This window comes from Platalea leucorodia, assembly GCF_965183815.1.
Source record: "Platalea leucorodia genome assembly, chromosome: 6".
NCBI classification, from domain to species: Eukaryota; Metazoa; Chordata; class Aves; order Pelecaniformes; family Threskiornithidae; genus Platalea; species Platalea leucorodia.
The window spans coordinates 11,224,390-11,251,738 of record NC_138828.1 but is presented as its reverse complement, the minus strand read 5'-3'; the positions used below and the strand labels follow the sequence as shown (position 1 = coordinate 11,251,738).

The 27,349-nt window shown below is 44.6% G+C and overlaps 1 protein-coding gene across 2 annotated transcripts in view; it reads right to left on the bottom strand.

Moving 5' to 3' along the window:
- PCDH10 (protocadherin 10) overlaps positions 1-22,435 on the bottom strand; it is a gene marked incomplete at both ends in the record, with an annotated part of 29,218 nt that extends 6,783 nt beyond the window's left edge. For both annotated transcript variants that reach the window (XM_082315509.1, XM_082315510.1), the window contains 4 exons: positions 8,594-8,899; positions 17,476-17,582; positions 18,157-18,215; positions 19,829-22,435. In XM_082315509.1, the coding sequence (XP_082171635.1) occupies positions 8,594-8,899; positions 17,476-17,582; positions 18,157-18,215; positions 19,829-22,435 (3,079 nt within the window). The remainder of the gene's footprint in view (positions 1-8,593; positions 8,900-17,475; positions 17,583-18,156; positions 18,216-19,828) is intronic.
- Positions 22,436-27,349: the final 4,914 nt, after the last annotated feature.

Below are 27,349 nucleotides of genomic sequence, written 5' to 3'. Positions count from 1 at the left end.
TTAAAGCAGTGGAAATGACAGCGGAAAATCAAAGTTATTGTGTGCGGCGAAAGAGCCAGAAACAAGAATAATTTCCTCTGCTGTGCAGGCCAAGGAGTTCCGCAGATAGAGGCAAGCAGAGAGGAAAAGACTTTGCTGCGCATAGACCCAAGATTAGGCTCACATTCAGTTCTCCAGCTCCTGACTGTCACAATAAGGAGGTTTGTACGTGTAAGAATAGCATTTATTCATAATGAATAGAATTTGCCTATCAAAAATAAATAACTTTAGTGCCTTTGAAAATTTTAACTGCAAACATCTCATTGCTTTCTAAAGAGACTCATGTCCATAAGTGGCTAAATTACTTTTGTCATAGGATTTAAATTTATAGGACAAGAGGCATTTTGGAATTTTAAACCAGCATGACACAGTAATCTCAAAAATTACTCCTAAAGTTTCAAGCAATCTTTCTGCTGGTTTTTTTCATATCCCACTGGTAGGAATCAAGAAAATGGTATTTCGTTATTTTTAAAAAAATCTCCACAGATGGTATATTCACAGCAGACATAAGCACTCTCAAAATTGAAAAATGAATGAATATAGCACCAGTCTGAGATGGTTAGATACAGAAGATTTGTATGTGTTCCAGTCAGAACTGGCAAATACAGACTTTTACAGCTATTACAGGAAAAGAAATAGTTGAAATTATATATTTTTAAGACAAACTAAAAATATAATTTTCTTTAAATAAAAGTTACTCAAGTTTGTCTAACTTTTTCCCACACTGTAGTTGCAAAGAGCTCTAGAGTTGTCTAAGATAAAAGATGCTATGCAAGCCTAATGACAGGTACATTTCTTATCAGTATTTTGTACAGTACAGGGTACTATTAATTCTGTCCAAGATCTCAATTACATAAAGAGATTCAAGCAAATAGTATTTGCAAATAGAACGGCTAATACCTGTGCTTTAAAATTAAAAGAAGAATGCTTATTTCTTTTTCTTATAGTCATTATTTTCATAAAAATTGATAAAACTAATGTAATTTATAGGTTTTATTGGGCTACAACCAAGTTGTTTTTGCATATTTATATATTCCTTTCTAATTTTGCTTTCTGAATTATCCGTTTCCTTTCTATTATTGCAGTAATACTGTGTAAGTGTTCTTCCCGTTGAGCGAGAGCTCAGATGAAGAATGCAAACCAGTCATGAATGTGAGATAAAAATACCTTTCAGAAGTTATGCAATGATCACTGAACAGTGAATCATCATAAGTGGTTTATTCAAGATCATCAAGCACCTACAATAATGAGTCAAAATACCTCACAGTCTTGCTCTCCCCTTATTATATTTTAATTAGTATTACCTGTTTAAGTTTTATTTCAGGTTTGGGGGTTTTTTTGTGAGCTTTATTTACCTAATAGAGATGATGTATCTGAAGTGGCAAACTTGAGCTATAAGTGAATAAATCTCTTAGCATTTCAGATACAGCAAAAATGGGAATGCTCTATTAGATTTTTTAGAACAGTATTCAGTTAGGTTTCTTAGCATTATTAGATGTTGGCTTTTCAACTCAGCCTCCATTGTTGCTGAGCAAATTTACCTGTACAGAGTCATTTTCGTTTGTGCCGAAATGAGAGCTGTATCCTGTCCAGAGATAAATTCCTGAATATGAGTGACGAGTTCCACTGTCTGTGACAGGGTATGCAGGATATTCAGCTATGCATGATCATATGCAGATCAGATCGAAAGTTGAAAGATACAATTTTAACATGCTTTTTGAGCACAAAACTGTACTATTCACAAAGGAACAACTCTTTTACTATGCACATATCATTTGTTTATTCATACTCATAAAAATTGCATTTCAATGCAACTTTTTTTTTTTTTAAATCCAGCATTACAATGTTTTCTTTCTTCTTACCCCAAGACCTATAATTTGTATATGCAACTTATTGGTGCTAATTTGTTTGCTTTTACTTCTGTGCATTTTTACTTTAAGTATGTGTGAAAATCACCAATTGAGTTAAAAATGATTAATGAAGGGATCAGACAGCTCAGGAGTTTACCTGATCTGTATTAGAACTCAAGTAGGCTAATTTTAAAAGCAAAAATGTAGAGAGGCCTCATTTTTAAAAATTAATCAAGTGTCCCATTCAAAATGGCTGTTATTTATGTTTATGCAAATATAATGCTATAACATCTATCACAGCTGTGATAAAACTACACAAATAATTCCCAGAAATGAGATGTAACTAAACAAAAAACAAAGAAAATTCTTCTCCCATCACATTAAATATACAAAATTGTAATTTCCTTCTTTTTTTTTTTGAAACTTTTCCAAAACAGTAAAGACTTCTTGCTTAAAACATCTTTTCATATATTGATGTTAAACATCAGCAGAAAATGTTCTGTTACATATCCTGCCATACAGAAATAGGCCTCTCTGATGCTAACTAGATCAAAATACCCCAAAAATATTTACATGCACTTTTTTTATTCCTTTGAAAAATAATCAAAGGATTGTGAGACACTTCTTGTCCTGGTATAAAGACATGAACATTTTTCTCCTCTAGGTCATTTGTTCTAATCTAATTCAGGGAGATGGATAATGATTGTAAGTTAAACCGTTCTTTGTGCTAGCTCTGTGGTAGATGATTTGAAATAAATTGATGGTCCAATTCCTAAACATTCAGCTGTGCAAAGACTTTTGAAAGCTTTTTAATTTTATTTGTAAACCAGCTTGACTTGGATAGGTCAAGTTGAGCAGGTGACAAATATTTTGTAGAATGAGAACTGTGGATTACATCTACACTTTCCCATAATCACAGGGACTTGTGCTCAGACCCTAGCCCACTCTCCCTGACTGTGTACAGACCTTCATTGTACCTCTACTGCAGAGTGAGTCAGTGGCTATCCAGGCTAAGAAACAGAGGCACAGATTGAGGGCAAGCTTACCTTTGAATGTTTTTGGAATATACAAGCAAGTCTTATCCAAATCATTTGACTCTGCAAGCCTAAACTGATGTGCATCTATCAGAGCTGGTGCTGATGTTTAGTAACCATGCCACACAAATCAAAACAGTTAGCCAAAGAAAGAGAGGGATTTTTTTCCCTTCCAATGCACCTTGCTTAGGCGGCCAGCTCTTTGCGGAAGAGACCAGCTTTTTTATTCTGTCTCTATGTATATGTCATACCTAACATGGTAAAATCCTGATTCATACATAAAATATATTGATGGTGTTGGCAATAATTACCGTGATAATGATATAGTTTCATCAGTGAAGATGAAGGTGCTTGCGTGTACATAGAAAATATTGCAGAGCTAATTAGGGGGCTACTTTAGAACACAATTATTATTCCAGAATGTCTCCCTGTATACACACTGTTATTCTGTGTAGTAAATTGTGCCTTTGTGTAGTTTATTTTAACTTGCTTCCAAAGTAGATTAAGCTATGCCAAAGTAATTTTTTTAGAGCAAAATAAGCATTTCTACGTAGAAAGTTAAGGTATTATGTCAATATTGGACTGTTTTAATATATATAAAAAAAAATCCTATCCTCTTAATAGGAAGAAAAAAATATTCTGTCACTAATGTCAGTATGTAACTTTAGGAAAGCTCTAAAGCATTATAAAAGAAACGCACATCTAGAATGATCCACAATTACAGGAAAAAAAAATTAAAGCTACTTCTTATCATCAATTACAGACTGAAACACAACTGAGATGGATGTAGTGGTGCTATTCCCACTGTTACCATCTGAGGACCTAGTCCAAGGTATTAGAAATAGATCAGAATCAGACTCATCAGGTATTCACTGTGAAGATAGTCTCTGTTAGATATCCTACAGAATCTGGTACAACAGAGTTTGAATCTTGGATTAGGGGTTTTCGTCACTACAGTAAAAATACTTATAAAAATAATGGCTAATATAACCACCACTGAATGAAAAATTAGATAGAAATGGTTAGAATATATTTTTAAAATATAGGATTTGTTCAAAAGCTACATTTTATTTTCCTCACCAACGTTATTTCACTTGTTTTATTTTCTCCAGTCAAGTTCAGAGTGTCTTTCATGTTCTATGAACATTCAAGTCATTATGAAAATTTCTTAACTGTTTGCAGAAAGGCAGTGTTGAAATCACACGGATGAATAAGAAGAAATAAGTGTAAGTTACGCAGTAAGAATATGCAAGTTAGAAGAATCCTGGAGTCACTCTATGAGAAAACTATTTTCAAAACCCCTACAATTTATTGATCCCATCACAATTTTATAACTTGTATTCATAATAAAAACTTAAAACATAAGTAAAAAATATATTCTTCAAAATATATTATTTGAGTACAAAGAAATCTACTTTTGGTGTATTCTGCTCAGAAAAATATACAGAATATGTATGTTTATGTGGAAATTAGTGGACGAATAAGTCCAATGGCTTAGACCAGTAAGGTGAAAATTTGATAATGGGACATAAAGAAACCCTTTCAGGTATGAGGATTTATACCTTTTTCTACATTCTAATTTGTAATATACCTGCTGCTGTTTTCATTTATCCATGCAATGACCTAAACTTCAAAGAACAAAGAAGCAACCACCCAAATCCCCACTATTAAGCTTTTGGTTTCAATCACACTCCATAATCATAAGTTCGACAGATTGCTGTATTACTTGTGTCAAATGTGTATCATTTTATCAAATGTGTATGATCTTATCAGTTCACGACCTGGTTGTCCTTCAGTTGTTTTGCTGGCTTGCTGCTCTCTTGTTACTGAGAATGGCAAACAAAAGTGCCCAGCTCTGTTTTCATGCAGTCTCCTGTTTACTTCATGTCCCTATCACAGCTCATATAAATTAATTAGTATTAAGCTTTTGGTATGACTTTGCCTAGAAATATTTTCAGTATTTTTGCCGTTATGCTATGTATTTCGATGGAACTAATAGACTGGCTAGAGCAACAAAGTGATATGTTTTGCAATACTTTTTTAGCGTCTTTTCAATTCAATTCCTTTTTACAACCTAGCATTTTATTTCCTTCTTGCTGGCTTTGTACATTGGGGGACACTTTTCAGGGAATTATTCCATGGTCTTTTTTCTCAAGAAGAGTTCAAATTTCTCATGATAATATACATCACCTTCCTCATTTATCTTTTCTAAGGTTCTGCACTGAACGTACCCATTGGAACGCAGTGCAGGAATCACCAAGCAGACACAAACTGGAGCAGATACACTCATATGGCACAGTGAAAGCTCCACGTAGAGCTACCAGTTTACCCATTTGTAGCTGTTGCGCAAATGGCACAGCTTAAGCGAGTCAGTTTGCTCAGCTCTTCCACTGTGCTGACACTGCTCTGCAGCTTTCAATTCCAGAGCGAGCTAGGTCAGAAGCAGGCTGGGTTTGCTGGATCATGCTTCAGTGCATGATGTGGGCATATGTAGGCTATTAGAGACTTGATTGTCCTAAACCATTTTATGTCATCTGCAAATACCGCCCACTTTTTCTTGTTTCCATTTCTAGATAATTAATTTTTTAAACTCCATGGATCTCCGCATAGACAATTGGAGAGCTCTGCTAAAATGTTCCACTTATCCTTATGGATTTTTTTCTCTTAGGCACAGAGAGTCTGGTAGCGCTTTGCCCTGTGACAACACTTGCTTACTTTAGTAGCTTCTTCTACTACACAGAAGCTATGCTAAAGGGTTTTTTTGACAGTTCAAATACACTATATTGATTAATTCTCACCCACTCCATCAAAATTCTCATAGATTGACAATCTTTCTGTGCAATTTTCCGCGGCAGATGCCAGCTACCTTGTTCCTAAAACCCCCGAGTTACAATTTTATGTCCTATGTTAAGGTTTCTCACTGGTCTCTAATTTACAAGATTTTCTAGTACCTTTTTTAACAATAAACACTTCTGACATTCTTTGCTTACTAGCTTTTGTTAGAAACTGAAAATTAAAGAAACACGTAATCCACTGACTTATTCCTATTTGTTTTAGTCAATTTTTCAACAACATCCTCTTCCATCACTCAGTCTTGCACGTTTATTTGAAACGATTACCTGGGATGGGTGGCTTCCTAAATATGCCCGTCTTTCTTTCTCCGTCCCTCCTCTGGTAAATACAAATGCAAAGAAACAGTTTAGAATCTCTGCAACGTCCTTGTCCTCACAAACGGGAGCTCAAGAGACCCACCAATTCTCTCCTAGCTTACTACACTTGACATCTTAAAAATTGTCCATATTTATTTGCATGCCTTTGGCTATGTGCTCTAAGAAGTCCCTCTTATCTCCACTCTTAAAGTTTACCTGCTAGAACTTATGCTCTTTTCTGATCATTTTGCTTAAGAATCTCTCTTTTTTTAAGAGACCTTTTTAGTTCAAATAGTTCTTGCATTCTGCAATATACTTTTTCTTCTTTGCGACTGTTTTTTCATATGGCTGTTTTCCTACATGCTGCAACTTTTTATACATATATTATATGTATTTTTGCAGAATATGAGGGTTCTGTTTCATACATTTTAATCACTTCTTTAAAAAAAATCATTCTACCAACAAACTGATTTTGATGTGATCTTCTCTGTTAAGAAGTTGAATTTCTTAGAATTGCAATTACCCAGTGGCTCAGCTAAAGTTCCTTCCTGAATCAACTTCCTTTTATGCATTCCTCTTGCCTTATTCATTGAATACATTATTAATAATGAATTATTTACTCATTACTACAACTGTTGTGCTCACTTTCTTTTCTTTGCCCCTCTTATTTGCTATGCAATTATAATCTAAAGCTCTACTAAAGAAAACATTAAATAAGGGAAAATAAAACAAAGAAATATTACTCTCGTTTTGTAGCAGTTTTAGCTAAAAAAACTAAATCTGGATCCTCAGGTGTGGATTATGTAATACCACTCATTTATATTGTTTACTTCTGACATTTTACCTCCAATTTTTTATGCCCTTATACCAGAAAAGTGTAAAATGTAGACCAATGTCTATATGTAAACACATTGTTCAACAACACTACTTATGTTAGCTGAACAAAATTTAAAATCCCTAAACTATCAATAAAATAAATATTTCATTGTTATTTCAAATAAAACTCCCAGGCCTAGAACAAAACAGAACAGAACTACCATTGTGGTGTCACCAGATATAATCATCATTGTAATGCACATACTGCATAGGATCTCTGCTGTGATTTAGACTAGACATCAGTGCTACAAAACTCAAAATTTTTAACTGAAGTGATAGAGATGAAATTAGTACTGCTAGATTACAGCTTAGTACTAAAAAATGTTTCTTAGAGGTAAATGATGGAAGACCAGATAGGGAAAGAGAGAGTCATGAGGCGTTAGGTCATAGCTAACTGAAATTTCACATATTGGTCTTTAGAGTATGACCAGATGATTGACGCTGGACATTTTAGCCTACACAAAATAAGCTGATTGTCTCAGGACAGGTTTTTTTAGGAATGGCTTTCACATACCAGAATTGGTATCCAAATTTAGAAGCTTTCAGTAAAGCAAATCTAAAGAGTGAAGTGGTAAAAAGACCTCTCTGAAGGACTGAAATACCTGGACAGCTAATTAAGAAGGGAGAACTGAGCTGTCTGTGCTGAGAATGATCTGTAGCAAAGATCTTCACACGCCAGGACTGCCAGTGCAGCACCTTTCAGAACAACTAAAGGCTTTATAAAAATAAATAAATTAATACCATTCAGTGACATTCTTTTTTTTTTACCCTTCATCTGCTGTCCTAAAAGACTTTTGTTGCTTTAAAAAGGGTCAGTATTGCAATGTTAATGTCTTTGGCTTATTTGGATGAGATAAACATCATAGACTCTTGAAGTCAAGGAGATTACAGTCTCTAATAAAATACAGAAGGCTGCTAAATAGAATGAAAAGACATATTAGATCAAAGTATTACCCGTAGGGTTCTACAACTGTCTCAGACTCCAAAAGGAATTATGAAGGTCTTTTTGAGATCTATCACACTCTTTCATGCCACCCAACCACAGACAAAAGGTGACGAAAGAAAGAGGCAAGATTTTGGAACAAGACAGAAGGCACGGAGGAGCACTGACAAAAGTCAATACTATGTAGGCTGAAAGATGATCAGACCGAAGGCAAAAAGTTTTGTCTTCTTCCTTCCAAACCCTTAATGTTAACTATGTAATTAGTTACTTCAAAATAATACACATACTGTTTATTCACAAGATACTGCTCAATCATAAAAAGAAACTCCTAGGACAGTTCTCTTGACTTAATTTTAGTCTTAAAAAATGTTATCCTGGCAATGTCAATGTTTAAACCATCTATCCAAGAAAACTTTGAAAATAATCCAGCATCAGAAAACAAAACTGAGCAACTCCCCCACTAATATCAGCTGATACTTTTGTTGTTGACAATCATGTCACACTAAAAACAATCAGGGTTTTGTCTTTTTCTAAAAGCATGGAACAATGCCTTCTTCAGTGGTGCCTGAATCCAAGAGAAGCCATTTTTCCCCATTGCTCCTAAAATTGTGTCTGTATTATTCCTACTATGAATAGCAGAAAGAGCTCATTTTTATTCCCGCAAAGGGAACACTTTCACACAGCTTTTTGAATAGTACTTACTCAAATATGGTGGTTTGTAAGGCGCTCGTGTATTAGACAGCAGTCCATCCAACTCCTTCCTCTCCAGAGTGTTGTGAAGGGCCTTCTCTTTGCCGAAGGTGGAGAAGGACCTTTCTGCCCCCGGCTGGGCTTCTGGTGTTTCAAACACTTCAGTGTCTGGAACGGAGTCCATGCCAGGTACATGCAGATTGCTGCGGTAATCTGCAGCTTGGCGTCCATCAGATGGAACAAAGGAAGGCATCCAGCACCGATCTGAGTGGCCCAGTGCTTTACATTCCTCCGTGCAATTGGAGAAGAGATCCATGCCTGCAAGCATGAGAGAAAAAGAAACTAGAGATATAAGCTTCAGCATCACGAACAGCTGCTGACAGATAAGAAAGCTTATGCCGAGAAAAGAGAGAAGTGGAGAGAGAAATGTCGTAAGAACTTCTTCCACTACTTTCATCTCCTCAACAAAAAAAAAAAAAATTCTGATTGTCCAGTCTTCAGAAGTCAAAGACACCATTTAATAAGTGTAACTCAATGCCAGAATGTGACACACACAAAAATATCACAAGAAGAAGGGTATTGGTGGTTCTATCTCACGAAATCCCTTGCAGAGCTCACTGTTTAGAACCCGTTCAAATAAGGTTCAATTCCACTTGTAGCTTGATGTCTGTGGTTCACCGGTTGAAAATACTCGTTTAAGAGCATGAAGGAATTGTTTCTACATAAATGTATCTCTGACCAAAGAAATGAAATGTCCTGACTGAGGAATCGCAGATTTCATTTATGAAAATGAAATATTAATGGGTCCTGGAAAGGAACTATCTGTGCATACATTAGTATACACCTATTAGAGCCTATTGACATTAGAAGTGGATCTTACAAAGTAGGAATCAAGTGATCAGGATGGCTTATTTAATCGTTACATCATCCTTTCACAGAAAGTTTTCATTGCTACTGCAGCAGTCCTTACTATCAGCAAGTCATCCAAGTAATGGGACAAAATCCTATAATAAATTACTGTAATTAGCAGTACAAAGATAGCCGTAGTCCGATGTGACATGGCTGTGGATACTATTGACAAAATTGTTAATGCTTCCCCTATATAAGCAAACACTTGTCCCTGCCAACACAGAACTGTTTGCTTACAAATCCTTTAATGCTATTAAGATTTCAAATGACAAGCTATGCTTCTATTGACTGCCTTCAGATCAGCCTTCCAAAAGAATATTTCCTGACTGTGAGTCACTAAGTTGTTGGATTATACTTGTTTTGAGAGGAATGGCGTATGAAATCATAGGCATAGAGTAAAATAAATACCAGCATCTCCAAGTTGATGTTCAACACCGTACAGAAAAGCAGAACAGTAAAGAAATATCTTTTTCTTGTATTTATAAAGAGAACTGAGTGTCTTAGAATAGGTGTATGTCAAAACCGAACTAAATCTGTTATAAACATTGCATTTACAAGCATTGCATTAGAATTACAAAAAATGACACCACTTGCAAGAGGAATAGGAAAAAATTTTGAACAGCTGTAATAAGATTCATGTAATGTAGCTCATTCACCAGCCAACATTGTAAAGAACTGGATTAGCTTGATCTCCAATGTGAGGATTAGTATTAAGAATTCTACCACTGTTTTGAACCATAATTTGACTTACATTAGTAATATTTATGCAATATCTCACACTACAAAAAACCAATCTCTTCAGCAAGCAAGAATCTTTCTGAGCTATCAACAAGTGCTTGAGTACTAAAGGCAGTCACTTAGAAAAAACATGAAGAAAAAAAAAGCTTTTTACCTCAGATTAATCTCACTTTATAATGACTTTTTAATTTTAAATTAAGTAATATACAATGCGAGGTCCAGTTTCGATTAGAACCTTGCATTGATAATTGGCATGCAGAAGTCTGAAAATAAATTACTGATCAGTGAACTGTTAAAGAATGCAAACGTGCACTGCAGATATGATTAAGGAATCAAATGAAGATCATCAGGCAAGGCGTACAAATTGTATAGTTCTAAATTCTGTAGTGGTAGTAGCTACCACAGACTGAAATGAAAGACTCAGATGCAGGCTTCCCGGAAAGAAATTAATGCGTAACGATGTCTATAAAACCGTGTGTGTATGTATCTTATGTACTGAAATGTCTGCACAAAAATGTATCTTATGCAAGAAAAGACATATTTTATGAATCTAACTTTTTGCCATTCGGAAGATTTAAGTGACAATTATCACAAAATGGTTATTTCAATCTTCAGACTTCCTAGCAAAGTTACATGTAAACAACAAATAACCCTACTTTTAATAGGAAAATGATTACAGTTACATTTCACTAAGTGTGTCAGAGACCATATTCATTCAACATTTCCTGAATGACAGCAGGAGAAAGAAAAACTTACGGATAAATATTAAATTACATTCTTTAGTCAGTGGGGAGGGAGACATGATAATAATATTGGTTTTAAGATATATATTCAAAGATGGACCCTTTTTTTCCCTTCATGGATTTTTATTTCCCCGGAAAATTACCCTCCATTTTACTATTTTGTTTTCACATCAGCTGCTAAACTGCAAAATGTCTCTATCCAAATATTATTTTTTAGTTCCCTTTTGAATACTGCTTGTCTACTGCAGTGCACTGAATAGTATTATATAACAGCTTATTATAAAAGAGATGTTATAGCCACTATAAATCAGGATTTTGAATAAACAAAGTCATGAATGTAGGGGATATAAAATGTAAGCTTGTATGACAAACTTTTCCCCCCTTGAAGATGAGAACTTGTAAAAGGGAAAAAAACCCCCAAACTTTATATACATATACATCTGAATTTTAATATACACTGCTGGAAAACACAGCTAGAATGTAAATGCTTGTTTAGGATGGGAACAAAATGTTCAGAGAGGCCTGGGTTGGGTATTGTTCCTACTTGAACCAGTTACAGCATTCCCTAAGAGTTTAATGAGTGCTGAACCAAGCCCTTGGTTTTAGCATTTTCACAGAAAATAAATTCAAATTAGCAGTCTGATTTTGAAATCCCTGGGCACCTATGTATATTTACACCGACTATGATATAAATGCCGGCTATTTTTCCTCCACCTTTTTCCTGTGGGTCATGGTATACAATTCTCTGTTTCTAATTGAAAAACATTAAAAACAGGGTGGAGGGGAAGGCTATTTGCTATTTTCCAAGAAGGAAGGATATATCATGGTAAACGAAGTAAGACATTCAGCACAGAACTCCTTCATACACCAAGAATCATGTTCTTGATTTATAACAAAAAGAAATGTTCAGCAGTGTAACACTTCCATCTCATCTCCCTCATAAATCTGGTTATATATATGATCCTTCAGAACTAAACTATCCATCATAATTGCAAATCCACATTAAAGAAAAATGCTTTATATTTTTCACTTAGTTATCATATTAGACCTTGCATGCAGATAAACTGAGATTTTAAAGGTGACTCTGAGTTATGAATTTCAAATGTCCTTTGTGGATACAAATAGATAGTATAGTGCACTGAAGTGCTGAAAAACGATAAGCATTGCACTATTCCAAATACCGCATACATGTAAAAGCTCAGGGCAAAGGCCACTAGTTCATTCCTATTTTTTCAAGCCTTATTACTGGATAGGCCAGTGGGCAATGTGAGCTCTCACACAACCTTAACTTTGCAGATTTTGAAGGAAAACAAGACGTCACCCTTCCCTCAAAGGAAACCAAAAACTAGGAAAGGAGTTAAATATTGAGTTTGATATCTGCATCTGAGTTTCCTGAACTGAGGTGCTTTGAATCAGATACTTGGTAGTGTTGCATTTCTGAAGCCTATTCCCAATTTGCTTCCTTTTTGTATTTCAAAAGGAGAAAATCAAAATTTCTATGTGCATGAATTCTAATTGGTTTGAAAGACAGTTTAGATCAAAGCAAAAATTAGGCCTAAAACCATTTTTAAATAATGTATTCTTTCTTAATTTAATTAAGGGAGAAGAGCCATACACCAAGCCTTTAGAGCAATGAGTGAAAACATTCATATGTATTACTGAATAAATGATGTCATAAAAAGCAAAAATAAAAAATTAAATGTTGACAAAGTATTTTCATAGTATTGTTATTGAGAAGGTTTTTTTTCCCCCAACATGTGTCATTTTTTCCATAACTTTGGCTTTTACTTGGAATTAAATGGCATTTTCCATTTCTTGTGTGGTAGTTTCTCCTTAAAAAAAGCTAGTTAGATGCAAGACGGGCGTGACATAGGGAACCAGGCCTCCTTTTCAGAGCTCCATACCGGAACAACTATCCACTTGGCTAGATTATCCTTGAACAAGTTACTCATTTCCCTATGATTCATGTTTTGTGTCAGTAAATAAGGATAATGATGTTAACCTCCTTTGTAGAAGACTTGATCTACTGAAGAATTGGACTTTGTTGCATAAAGTTATCATTCTTTCTTGCTAAGTAATTGGTGTGCTGCCTTGGATAAAACTGACTTCATCTGCATGAGAACATGAACAAAGACTCAAACATCTTCAATATTCAGCTCTTCCAAATCTCAGCTTCAAAGCCCTATCTGGACCATTGAGATGTGAACATTATTCATGTGTGAAGCATGCAGCCCAAGGAAAGAAGAGAAAAAAAAAAAGAAAAAGAAACTGCCCTCAGCTTGAGTCAAAGCACTTTTCTAAGCCATTTTCATGTTTGCTCTCACTTTATCCAAGGCAGACTCTTAGCCCAAGTGATCTTTAAAACAGGATTTAGCTATCACCCTGCCTAGGCTCAGAAGGAATGCTGGTTTTCTCTGTCCCCTTATCGCTAAAATTCTTCTTCTGGCTTCTCAAATTCTCCTTATGAACACTGAAATATCATAGCTCTTCTGCAATAATGCAAACTAACCCTCCTGGAGTTTACCTAACCTGTACTGAAAAGGTGTGAGGCAATGTTTCACCCTGTGCCTTTGTATTAGACTCCTCTCAATTCCCTTCATAAAGTCCACTAGTGGAAGCCTGATTTTAGATCTCACCCGGTCACCAACACAGACTGTCCAGTACTGCACAGAGAAGATTAGCAAAAAAGCTGATGCATTTTATAGTTTTTATATTTTTCTATATACATAGAATCATAGAATGGTTTGGGTTGGAAGGGGCCTTATAGGTCATCCAGTTCCAATCCCCCTGCCATCAGCAGGGAAAGGGAACCTGTCATTACAGTACATTTTCTTAGCTTCACATCTTGGATATTCCTTCCTGAAGTGCATCATGCCAATTCAGTGAAAAATGGGAAAGAAAGGTAATATTGTGAAGAACTCTGCGTGTTCGGCTTGAGAAAGCTGAGTAGCTAGTGAGCAGCCATATGAAAAAAGTTGATGGCATGAGTCCAGATCTTACAGGACAGGTGTCTAATCATACAATTTAAGCATACACACACGCAGAGTATTAATTGGCACCCAAGTCGGCAATTTCACAAGGGAGGCCAAGAATTTAATCAACCATGGGAAATAAACTAACCTCATGCTTAGAAATTACTCCTATGGAACATGATTGAAATACAGTGTGTTAATAATAGGTAGTAGTGTTGTATTAGTTGCATTTATTCTACAACAAACGGCAGCTTTTGTCTCAACAATTTTCAGACAAAGAAGAGCACAAGTAATTAGAACACGCACTTGGGGTTTGAGAAACCCCTCCTCTGTTTGCCAAAAACTTCTTGCGCTTCTTCACCTTTGGAAAGTCATTTTCCAAAAAAGCTCAGATTCCTATCCCAGCCAATGAAATGACTGTTCAATCCATGAAAATTAGGCTCTCAAGTATCCCACTACTTGTCATTCCCCGCTAAATGCGGATGACAGTACTTCGTGGATGTTAAGGTAGACAAGAACGTGGATAATTACGAGGCGTTCAGGTGGTACTTTAATGGGAACAATATGAATCCCCTGCATACATTCCAGCACATTTGAAACCATGATGAAATCACTATTAAGAAAATATGTTTTGTGAAAAGGTGAACTAGAATCTTATTTCAAAACATAACAAAACATTTTATGATACATAAAACAACTGAGTTCAGAATTTTCCCTAAATAATTGTGCAGGATAAATTTATGACACAGTGATAGATTTTCATCCTGCGTGTTTTCCTTCCCAATTAATAATTGACCATGACTTTTGACAGTCAGCTTGGCTAGCAGTGGACTACTATAGAATAGCTACTTGTGTGCCACAGGACTGCTCACTGGTGACAGTAACAGAAGTCATGTACAGAACAGTAAAGAGATGTTTTGTGAGCAGAACATGCTGCTGACTAAAACTGGCAGGGAGTGAGTTTTATTTGTCAATGTGAATTATCTACTAAATATTTTTGGATGCAAATACAATGCTTTCGAAAACAAATGTGATGCTGCATGGTTGTCAGGTAACATCTTGAAAAAAACAGCCCAAACTTCTGCCATGTTATCAACCAGTGTGTTTTCCTTCAATAATTTAGAAAGAATTGATTATAGAGCACCAGAACGACTGAAAAACTGAGAAGGCATTCCCTCAGATGTTTCCTCTGGCCATTCAAGATCAAACAAGATTTATGCTCCTTTTTTTTCCCCCATAAAATTCATCACCAAAAGCTAATAGCAAGAGTAAAGTTTTTATATCAAAATACCTTGTCATCACTGAGGTCAAGGGGCACGTTCTTTGCATCACGACAGCAGGATTCAGCCCAAAACTTACAGGAAAACTATATTATACGTATGTAGAAGATTAAAGCAGTTTCTACAGAGATTTGTATTTAAATACCAATTTGGAACTAGCATTTTAAAAATCGTGTGTGCAAATTATTCTCAAATCACAGCACCAATATATTAAATTGAAAGTTCTGTGTAATTGAGGTTTCAGTTCAAACTGTTAATTGTGAGTAGACCAAACCTAATTGTCAGCTTTCATTACTTCATATGGAGTCACCATTGAAGACACAGAAGTTCATAAATGACATCAGATTCTTAAATGATTTGAAATTGTTTTCCAAGTATAGACTAGATTTTCTCCCTAGTTTTATAAAATAGAAAAGAAGAAAATGAAGAATTTACCCTGCTAAGGACTAATGCCAAGTTTGACAGTAGTTCCAGTGTTCATATCTGAGATAGACTACTTTTAAAATGGAGAGAAAGAATAAAGAGCAGAGGCACAACAATAACGGCACTGAATGCATCAAAAAGAAAATAGCTTTTGGTTGATGTGCAACTATATGATTATATTCCCACCATCAGTCAAATCCAGCCCCTTCTGCAGATGTTTATTCTTTTCTCTCCTGTTTGGTTATTATGGTTCATTATGTTGAGGGACTAAGCTGATTGAAATGTTCATTGAGATGACTGCTGCAGTAAAATGCGTAAAAGAAAAAAAAAAAAAAAAAGGAATGCAGGGAGGGCAGGAGGAGAGGGAGCTTTTTATAACTCAGTAGCACTGATTGCTGCATCAGAAACAGTGCGAAAGAAAGGGTGGGGGGAGGCTAAATACATGGCTTTTTAAAACAACAATAAATCATACGCCATATATAGGCCAAAAATGAAAGAGGCTCTGTGTTCAGATGTAAACTTCTGGCAAGACCTGGTTTGTTGTCAGGTTCCCAGACACAAAATAGGCACTCTGTTCACTTAGCATGAAGCCCTGCAAGAAGCAGGGAGCTCCGGAGACTCTTGGCTCTTCTCGAGTCTCATTAGGTCTGCATATTAATGACTTGCAGCAATATAAAGGGGCCCTGTAGCAGCCTCCTCTTCCCCTGGTGCCTGGGTTTCCCATCGTTAAGGGCACAGTGACTACAGCAGCAAGAAAATAGAGGACCTTAACAGAGCACGCGGGTGAGGCAGCACTGCTATGACAGTACCGAGTCCCTTGCCCTGGTATCTTCTAAGACAGGGGGGCAGGGGAAAAAAAAGGATGACTGGAGAGACTCTGGCAGTATTTTGTATGACACACTTGTAGCAAATCCTTATACATGATAGAGCACAGAGGAAACAAGGGGACAGAAATCACTGTATTGAATCAAGACATACCAGACCTTTGGAGACTGTGGTAGGGAAGAAAGCACAAGCATTTGTGCTAAAATGCAGTGGGAGGGTGAGAATGAATTCTAATGCATAGGCTCTAAACAAATGTCCCTTTCAGAGGAAAACTGGCAGTATGAGAGCAAAGACAGCAAGCTGTACACATGCGAATAACACTGCAACGTATATATTTTCTAGGTGATTCAAATCATAGTCTTTTAAAGCATTTCTTTCCTTTGTCAGGACGGAAGGAAATGTACTAAAGAATACCTCAGACTTATTAACATGGAGATCACTTATGCTATATGGTGCCTCAATTTGAATTAAAAACAATCCTCGGAAAATGCTATGGTATTACACATTCAGAGCACCCAATGTGTCTCCACTGATCCCCAGCAAAAATCCTCACAGTCTGGCTGTCATTCAGTCACTGGGTTCATTCTTTCCCTTGGGAACTCCCCCTGCACTTCACACTGCCATGCCAGCTGAAGTGCCTACTAAACAAAATTGCCTAACGCTTTGAAATTCTGCAAATCTGCCCTGGAAAAAAATACACTGTAAAATGTACCAACAACTTTGTTTTAATGTGCGGGAAGTTTTGCTACAGCAGATGATACAGAATAGCATATCACGCCCCGCCCCACAACTAAATGAGTAAAATAAACTCTGCCCCGTGAATGAAAGGGGTTCAAAATTGTCTCCTTGCCCGGGTAACTGCAGTAGCAAGCTGACTTAAACATACTCCCATACAATATGCTCACGTTATTTATGCCACTCTTGTATTACATTCCTATAAGTAACTGTTCTTTCTAGTCTCCCTACTTAAAGATCTACTATTTCCATTCTCTTATCAGACTTACCAGAGGATTGACCTCGATTAGTGGCATCATGATCACTGTCTCCTTGCTCACTGTCTCCATGACCACTGTCCTTAGAGCTTACTATGTCTGCTTCCTGGAATGCAGAACTAGACACAGAAACATCTTTACATTAGAATAAACATGAAAGAGGAACTCATAAAACATTCTTCTGCCATCACATGGCCAAACACGGTGCTGCATTCACCCACTCCTGCCTGCTGCACTGCTTCTGCAGAGGTGCTCTGGCCACCATGAACAAAAGTGGCATTTTCAGACCTTGGTAGTCTAGCTGAAACGGACAGCAAGCATTAGTACGCCGCCTGGTTTGCATGTAATTGGTATAAATAATTTGGTAGCCTTTACTTAAGCTGGATAGCTCAATTTTAACTCCGAGAGACCAATGTTTTCTGGAAGACCCTACAGAAGCATTCATAAGTATTTAAAGCACGTTTTAGACTAATACAAAACGAGATTTTGTTCTCTTTTCAGTTGGTTTTGAAACCAGTTCAGAAAAGCCGTAATTCAAACTCATTTAGTCGACAGCGTTTTATTTAATACCTCTACATACATTCAATTTCCCGTTGCTTTACTACTGTTTTACATCTGCAGTAAACACATCTCTGCACCCCATTCAGACTTGCTAAAGCATGCGTTAGGAAAACAAGGCTAAGGAGCTCATACCTGTTCACTCGTCGGGGTCTGTCAACTAGATAACTGAGCTCAGCACGCTGATGTTTTGTCTAGGAAAAAGAAAATATTGGGAAATATTTTAACTCTTGATATTTCTGTAACCAGCATCAGAAAATATACCAGAGCAGCTCACCATATTCACTATAAATGGTAATGTTTAGCTGCAAGGAGGCCTACACAATCTGTTTCTGGGATGTAAGGGAAAAAAAACCCCAGCTCTTATTCTTATTCGCACAGATGGGAAGGCATGAGGGATTTTTTCCTGAGTTTTTTGGGATGAGATTCTGACACGTTTTCTCACAGTGCATGCTGTCGAGCATCACAAGGACTCCCACAAAAATCAACAGAACTATTTCTGGAGTTGTGTACTACTCAGTCTGAGGAAAAACTTATTGTAATCTAGTTTTCAGCCTGTTTTTAATTGCAGTGTATAAAAATAGGGGGAGACAGTACAGTTACTGCACCCTAAGGAAGGAAATAGATTGAGATACCCTCGAGTCCTTAAAAAGGCAACAGAAGACAGAGTTTTCTGGACATTTTGAGGAAAGGTCAATCTTACAAGCCAATATTAGAAATTTTACCGCAAAACTTAATGCTTTAGGAAACATCATTCAAACCACTTTTGCCAGACTGGGCAGTATTCAGGTTTCAGTACTGATGTTAAGAGAGAGCGTGTTGTTTTCATTAGTACCCAGCCAGAGAGGTACTGAGAGCGTGTATGAGCTAACCCAGCAGAAAATGATTAACAGGGGAGTATTATGGTATGGCATACGCTTTGATAGAAGTTCTCTACACACTAGATAACACAATATAGGCAACATGTTTAGCAGGAGGGGACGTTAAGTCTCGGCATAGAATTTCTCGGAACTCTTGATGCTTTCCTTTGCGAACCCAGCTTTTGGGTTATAAAGAGCTGTTCAGACAGAGTAAAGAGAAGTCAATTAATAAACCCTAATTCACAAATTAATTAAAGTTCCTGCTAACTGTAGAGATTGTCACAGTCCCAGAGGGGGGTTCCCCCAAAGCCTTACTTGCACATGCAAAGACTTCAGGAAGAAAAAAGGCACGGTTTGAAAACGTTGCTTCAGAAAACCCTGTGATTACGCCTCACGGCATTTTACTCCTGTCAGCTGCAGCGACTCTGCGAAAAGCAGTAACCCCCCCCCCCCTCGCCCCAAGCCACAGGCGATCCGCTTGCAGCCATCGGCTCGGGGGGGATCTCTGCGCCCCGCTGCTGCCCGGGCGGGGCCAGCTCCCCTCACCGGCACCGGGGGGGACGGGGACGGGGACGGGACAGGCTTGGCTGCAACAGTTGCTGAGCCCGGGTGAGAGGGAGCCCGCGGCTGGCCGGGGCGGGCCGGCGGCTGCCCCGCACTCACCTCTCCCTCGCCCGCCGCTGAAGCCTCCCAAACGTTAGAGCCCCACGGGGAGAGAGGCGGCGGGCGGGTGAATTAAAGGGAAAAGAAGGGCGAAGAGGGAAAGCCGAGTGCCTTTCCCCGCCGGGAGAGGAGGGGCGGGAGCTCGGGCAGACGACGGGAAAGCGACGCGGGGCTTGGGGAAAGCCCGCAGTGCCGCGGCGGGGCACGGCCGCCCGCCCAACGGCCGCCCAACGGTCGCCCAACGGCCCGGCGCGGGGGGGGTGGCGGGGGCGGCCGGGCCTTACCTCGCTGGACAAAATGCTGCCGTTGGAGATGATGTCGGGCTGCTGGTCGGCGTAGCCGGTGACGATGGCCCCGCAGGGGTTGTGCTCGGCGTCGGTGCTGCGGGAGGGGCTGCAGGGCTTGAGGAACATCAGGTCGGTCTTGGCGGACTCGGGGGTGAGGCAGACCTGGTAGCAGTAGTTCTGGTTGTGGTGGTGGGAGCCGAAGCTGCCCGACTCCTCCACCGGCACCTGCGCCGGGTTGCTGGGGACGTTGGAGCTCTGCACCAGCATGATGTCCGACTTGCTGAGCTTCTTCTTGCGGGCCCGCGCCTGGCGGCTGCAGCAGGGGCAGCAGCAGCAGCAGCCCAGGCAGCAGTCGCTGGCCAGGCAGGTGTAGATGTTGAGCTTCTTCTCCTTCTGGCAGCGCACGGCCAGGACGATCATGGCCAGCAGGAAGATGAAGGAGACGGAGCCCAGGGCGATGATGAGGATGAGGGTGAGGTCGAGCGAGGTGTCCCCCCCGGAGCGGCTGGGGCGATGCTCGCCGGAGCCGCCGCCGCCGCCGCCCCCCGCGCCCGCCCCCGCGCCCAGGCCGCCGCCGCCGCCGCCGCCGGGCCGCTCGGCCGCGCCGTCCACCAGCACCACCTGGATGGCGGCGGTGGAGGAGAGCGGCGGCTGGCCGTGGTCGCGCACCTCGATGACCAGCTCGTAGGGGCGCTGCGGGTCGCGCTTGGCCGGCACCCTGCGGGCCGTCCGCAGCTCCCCGGTGCGCCAGTCCATGCGGAAGAGGCTGGCCTCGTTGCCCCGCAGGATGCTGTAGGTGAGGCGGGCGTTCTCCCCGTCGTCGGCGTCCACCGCCGCCACCCGGCTGACCAGGTAGCCCGGCTCGGCGCCGCGGGGCAGCGCCTCCCGCGCCGGGGTGCCGTTGCGGCCGGGCAGGGGGCTGACGATGGCGGGGGCGTTGTCGTTCTGGTCCACCACGACGATGTTGACGGTGGCGTTGCCGGCCAGCGGCTGCGGCTCCTCGCCGGCGTCGCGGGCCTCCACCTGGAAGCTGAACTCCTTGAGCTGCTCGTAGTCGAAGGAGCGGAGGGCGTAGAGGAAGCCGTTCTCGGAGTTGATGGAGACGTAGGTGAAGACGGACATGCCCTGGATCTGGCTCTCCAGGATGGAGTAGGCGAGCTGGGCGTTGGCGCCCTGGTCCCGGTCGGTGGCGCTGACGGCGTAGATGTAGGCGCCGGGCACGTTGTTCTCGCTCACGTAGACCTGGTAGACGGGCTGGCTGAAGCGCGGCGCGTTGTCGTTCACGTCGCTCACCCGCACCTGGATGGACTTGCTGGTGCTCAGCGGCGGCTCGCCGCGGTCCCGGGCCACCACCGTCAGGGTGTAGGCGTCGCCGCCCGGCTGCTCGCGGTCCAGCGGCCCCTCGGTGACGATGGTGTAGTAGTTCTTGAAGGAGCTCTTGAGGCGGAAGGGCGCGTCGCCCTGCAGCAGCTCGCACTGCACCTGCCCGTTCTCCTCCGAGTCGCGGTCCGAGACGCTGAAGAGGGCCACCACGGTGCCCGGCGCCGCCGCCTCGCTCACCGCCTCCTTGACGGTGGAGAAGCTGATCTCGGGCGCGTTGTCGTTGGCGTCCAGCACCCGCACCAGCACCTTGCAGTGCGCCGGCACGGCGTTGGGCCCCAGGTCCTTGGCTTGCACGTACACCTGGTAGACGCTGCTCTCCTCGTAGTCCAGCTCGCCGCTCACCTCCAGCCGCCCGGTGCGCGGCGCGATGCCGAAGAGCTCCCGGGCGCGGGCCGAGATGTGGCTGCTGAAGGAGTAGATCACCTCGCCGTTCTGGCCCTCGTCGGGGTCGGTGGCGTTGAGCTGCAGCACCAGGGTGCCCGGCGGCGAGTTCTCCGGCAGCGACACGGTGTAGACGGGCTGCTCGAAGGCGGGGACGTTGTCATTGGAGTCCAGCACCCTGATGGTGAGCAGGGCGGTGCCGGTGCGCTGCTGGGGCTGCCCGCCGTCCACCGCGGTCAGCACGTAGCGGTGCACCGCTTGCTGCTCCCGGTCCAGCGGCTTGTCCAGCACCAGCTCGGCGAAGCGGTTGCCGTCCCCCTGCGTCTGCACGTCCAGGGAGAAGTAGCTGTTGGGGGTGATCTCGTAGGTGCGCAGCGAGTTGGTGCCCACGTCGGGGTCGAAGGCGCTCTCCAGGGGGAAGCGGGTGCCCGGCGTGGCGCTCTCCGAGATCTCCACCGTCAGGTCGGGCTCCGGGAAGGCGGGCGGGTTGTCGTTGATGTCCAGCACCTCGATCTCCACCCGGAACAGCTCGAGGGGGTTCTCCAGGAAGACCTCCAGGTGCAGCAGGCAGGAGGGGCTCTGCTTGCAGATCTGCTCCCGGTCGATCTTCTCATTCACGTAGAGCACCCCGGTTTCCAGGTTGAGCTCCAGGTAAGGGCTGCGGGAGTTGGGCGCCGTCTGGAAGCGGCGAGCCGAAAGTTTTGTAATGTCCAAGCCCAGGTCCTCGGCGATATTCCCCACGAACGTGCCATGCTCCTGCTCTTCCTGCACCGTGTAATGGAGCTGGCAAAGGGCCCCCTCCACCATCCAGAGCAAGGCAAAGAGGAATAGCACAATCATCTCCAACCGGGGAAAGAGATCCCCCCTCCCCAACACCACCTCTTCCTCCTCTTCCAAAAGCCACCACCACCACCACCACCTCCTCCTCCTCGGCAAATACACAGTACAGTGTGTGTGCCTGTGCGTGTCTATCTATGTGTGTGTCTGTCTGTCTGTGTGTGCGCGTCCGCGCCTGAGAGCGTGTGGAGAGAGAGGGATCGGGGGAGGGGGAAGGAAAGGGGGGGAAGGTAGATTTAGGGGGGGTGCTAGATATTATTTCTTCTGATTCATGTTAGGATTTTTTCTCCCCCATCTCCCTCCTTTTTGTTACGAGTATTACTGTTTCACACGCTGACCAAATGAAGAAGACAGGCGTCCCCACTTCATCTGTGATCTTCGAAATAAATGGCCAACTAATAATAGCTATTAGCTGGATGTATCTAGAGATACACAGCAGCCCGCTTTTATTTATTCCGAGAGTCTTGGCACTGCACCGCGGCAGCAGCAGTGGCGGCGGAGGCGGCAGCAGCAGCAAATCCCAAGGAGGAAATTTTTGTATTTCAAGATTGTCCTCGGTTTGTCTTCCTGGTGGGAGCTGGAGGGGTAGATGCTGCTGGAAGAGCCGGTGGACATGCCCTCTTTAGATGCAAGAAAAAGGCAGAAAACCGCGAAATTAAAAAAAAAAAAAAATTAGAACCCGCAAAAAGATTTCATATCAAAAAAAGGCAGAGAACAGCTTTGCTACCCAAAACTTTCATTCCCTGATTTCTCTGGGATTTCCTCTTTTTTTTATTTAAAGATTTTAGATTTTTCTCTCTTCTATCAATAGTCTTTCATTTTCTTCTTTTATTGCTATTATTATGTTCATCATCATCATCACTCTGCTTTTTACGGACGTGCTGACCAGGTTTTTTTCCTCTCTTGCTGCTTTTGCGTCTAGCCCCTCTCCCTCTCTCTCTGCTTGCTGCTGCTGCTGCTGCTGCTGCTGCTGCCGCCGCCGCCGCCGCTCGCCTCCCGTCCCGGCTCCGGCCCCGGTCCCGGCCCCGGCTCCTCTGATCTCTGCCGGCAGTTTCTGAGCCGGCAGCGCTCCGCTTTTCTGTTTTTGCGCAGCGCTCGGCTCCTGCCAACCAATCAGCCGGCAGCAACGCCCCCGGGGGCGGCACCCCATTGGCCGCGGCGCACGTCAAGTAGGCTGCGTCACGGGCGGGAGAGCGGGCAGGCAGGCAGAGCGGCAGGCAGAGCGGCAGGCAGAGCGGCAGGCAGAGCGGCAGGCAGAGCGGCAGGCAGAGCGGCAGGCAGAGCGGCAGGCAGAGCTTGGGCCGCGCAAGGCTAAGCCTGCAGCTCCCGAGGCGCTGCTGGGGACTGCCTGCCTGCCTGCCTGCCTGCCTGCCTGCCTGCCGCCGAGAGCGGCTCTTCCCCCGGCGCGGTGGCTGGGCAGGGAGATCACCGCTCGTCATCAGCGCGCACGGACGGGTGATGGTAAACAACCCTCTCCTTGGAGAGGGAGTTTCCACCAGCTCCTAACTTTCCTACCCTGGGCTGGGCGCAGTAACGACGTTTTTAGAAAAAGCATAAACAAGGGGAAACTTGAGATGATTATTCCTCCCCCCCCCCCCCCCCCCCCGGGCTGCCGTAGCTAATTAGTTTGTTTAACGGCGGAGAAAGTGCAACTTTCCATCATAACGTCTGTGCAGTGTTTCCAGCTCCAGCCAATTTAAAGTACCCTGAGCCTGTGCCAATTTTTCCCCGTTTACACTTCGGAATTTCCACTAACGACAGAGGCGGCTGTGGGGTAGGAGGGCAGCGGGGAGCCGGGCACGGCGCTGCCCCTGGCTGCCCGGGGGACAGCCGGCAGGAGTGGGCAGAGGCCGGCAGCCGCCCGTTTCTGCGTTCTCCAGCGAAAGGCTGCGGTGCCGGTGCTCGCCGCAGCCGAGCTTTCCGCGCTGCCAGCGCCGGTACCGAGGGCTCCGAGCCGGCGGTCGCAGCCGCCGCCGAGGCTCGGGCTTGCGGCTTCTCGCAGGTTTTAGGAACCCGCGCCGGCGCCCCTCTGCTCACACGGCAACAGGGCGGTTTCCCTCCCCTTGCCATCAGACAGCGAGAAGACAGCTCGGCGCTAAATAAAGTCGATCCTACCAGTAGTGTCTATAGCACGTCAAGTGCTCGACTGACACGTTCGTGATCGATGCGCTTGGCTGCGAAGCCGGGCTGGCGCGGAGGAGCGGGCGGCGCGGCGCGGCGCGGGGCGCAGCCGGGGCCGGGCCTTGGCAGACCCCGCAGCCCCGCGCTGCCCGGGGCCCTTCGCGCCGTCCCTCACTTCACAGAAGGAAGAAAGTAAGAGTAAAAAGGATGAAATGTTTGTCATTGGTTTTTCTTTTCCAAAGTGTTATTTTATTGTTTCTAAAGAGCACCACAAAGCGGGTAGGAGCAGCTTCTGCTTTGACCCCATCTTCAATCCGACAGTGAGCGGCGGCTCCCTCCCGTACACGTCAGCGAGCGATGTGCTCAGGTGCGCTTCCCGCCGCGGACACGCAGGACTCCACACCTCCGAACTCGCGCGTCTGCCAAAAACACCTTCGCCTCCGCGCGCCCTCCGGCCCGCCCTCCCCGGGGAGGGGGTCCCGGGGCCGCCCTCAGCCCAGGCGGGGGCACAGCCAAGCTCACGCCGCCGCGGCCAAACCGAGCTCGGCGTGGCGGCGGGGGCCGGGAGGCCTCCGGGCTGCGGGCCCCGGCGTGGCGGCGGCGGCCCCCGGAGCCCGCGGCGGCCCCGCCCCGCCCCCGCCAGCGGCCGCACTCGCGGGCGGCGGGCGCCCCCCAGCGGCGGCAGCGGCGCACTGCGCCTCCGCGCCGCGGGGCTGCGTCGCCGCCGCGGCACCGCCGCTCCCGGCTCCGAGCCCCCCGCTCCTGCCTCCCCTCGCCCAGAGCCCCCCGAGCCCCCCGCGGCGCTCCCGCTCCCGCCCGCAAGCGGCTTTGAAGCCCGCTCCAGCGGCGCTCGGTGCCGCCTCGCCGCGGGGCGGGGGGGGAGCGGCGGGGAAAGCGGCAACCGTGCGTGTGTGCGGGGGAGCCGCCGGTGCTGCGGCAGGGAAATGCCACCCCGAACACCACCTCGTCCTCCCCAGCCCCCCGCCCGCCTCTCGGCGCTCACGGCAGATCTGAGCAGAGCCGGCGGGTCGATTCCGGTGGGTGTTTTCCAATAACACGGATTTCGTCAGGAAAACCCTGGCCGCCGCTGCCTGTTGGGTGCGGGCGGGAGCTCGCCGCGCTCCCCCCGCGTGCCCCGGCGCGACCTCCCCACCAACTCCGAGCACAGCCGCCAGGGCCGGGCCGCTTCCCGCACCCGGGGGCGAGGGACCGGTTTTCCAAGCTGCCCTGACAGAAACGGCCGCTTCCCGTCGTTAAGGCGGCCCGCGGCAGCCCGCCTCTAACCCCCCACCGCCGGAGCCCCGGGAACGGCGAGACCTCTTGCCTTCGAGGAAAGCGGGCGGCCCGAACCGCGGGCGACCTCGGAAGCGGAGGGGCTCCCTCCCGGGGCCGGGGCCGGGGCCGTGCCCGAACCCGCCGCGGGGCCGGAGGTAAGGGGGGGGGCGGGGGGCCGCGCTGCCGCCGCCGCGGCGTCGGGGCGCTCCCCGGGCGCGGCACCCCCGCAGCGGTTTTGTACAGGGGCCCTAAGCAGGCGGGGACGCCCGTGTATACATTCCTATACATCCGTAGGCGCCGCGGAGCCCCCTCCCGCCGCCGCTCCGCGCTCGCAGGCGGGTCTCCATCTTGTGCGAGGCGGCGGAGGCAGCGGCGGTCCCTCCGCCGGCTCCGCGCCGCGTTAGAGCCCGAGCAGTGAATTAAAAGAGCCGATGATCTGAGGCAGCCCTCTAATGCGAAATGACAAATTGCACTTAGGCAATACATGAACGAGAAAATGATTTATGGATTTTCACGACGGCCTGAGCAAATGAAGGCGACATGAATTATACATCCTAATGCGCAGTATATCATTTTCTAATAACACTGTTTTAGTTCTAATGCTGTACGCTGCTCTCTTCGATAGGGGGTATTGATTAAATAAAAAGTCCGAGGGTCGTCTTTAAACCGGAGACGTATCTTCTGCAGGCACCAGCTGAGGTTTATATATTTACCTCTCGCTAAAGCAGAGGGCTATCATCGGACCCCTGACACCGTGGCTTTTAGTTTTTCCATCTGTCATCATTTAATTTGGCAGTTACTTTGCCAAATGAAGACTAATCTTTCGTATCGCTGCATTTCGCTCCATGCCGCGATTTAGACATGTAAATAGATGACGTCAGGTTTGTAAATCTGCCGTGCCGACGGGGATAGCACCTGGGTAAGTCAAGCCTTCCCTCCCTGCCAAAATCCTCACGTGCCTCTTTGGCACCCCAAGTAGAAAGGGGCATTTTCTAGCAAGGAGAACATATGATAAATAAGACTCCTGCTCAACCAGAACTTCTCTACCATTTCCATTTACCAAATCTCACGGATTATCTTAAAGAGAAAAAACTTTGCATTTAACTCGCACACGCTGGGAGAGCGAATCGACACGAAAACCCGTGTGCATAAGGGGAAGAAGAGCTGTCGGATAAGGAGGGGGCTTAGCCCCAGATTCAGCCTGCATTAGTGCCCCCAGGCCAGGGCTTCCCCTCTCCTGCAACCAAGTTCTTTTGCCCTTCATCACAGAGTAGCGATGAAGTCATGGTGACATAAGCTGTGAACATTCCTGATTATTTCAATGGTTCCTAGTCTAAAATATCACTTGACATTAAGAAGGACAAACAAGCCCTGACCTTTCATGAAACAGTATAAAACAGAGATGGGGAAGATGGAGGCAGGGGATTAATACGTTCATTTGCAGGGGGTTAAATCAGTGATTATTGGGGAAGAGGAGAGGAAACGCTCCATTTCTCATTACCTAAGTGTAGTATTTCCATT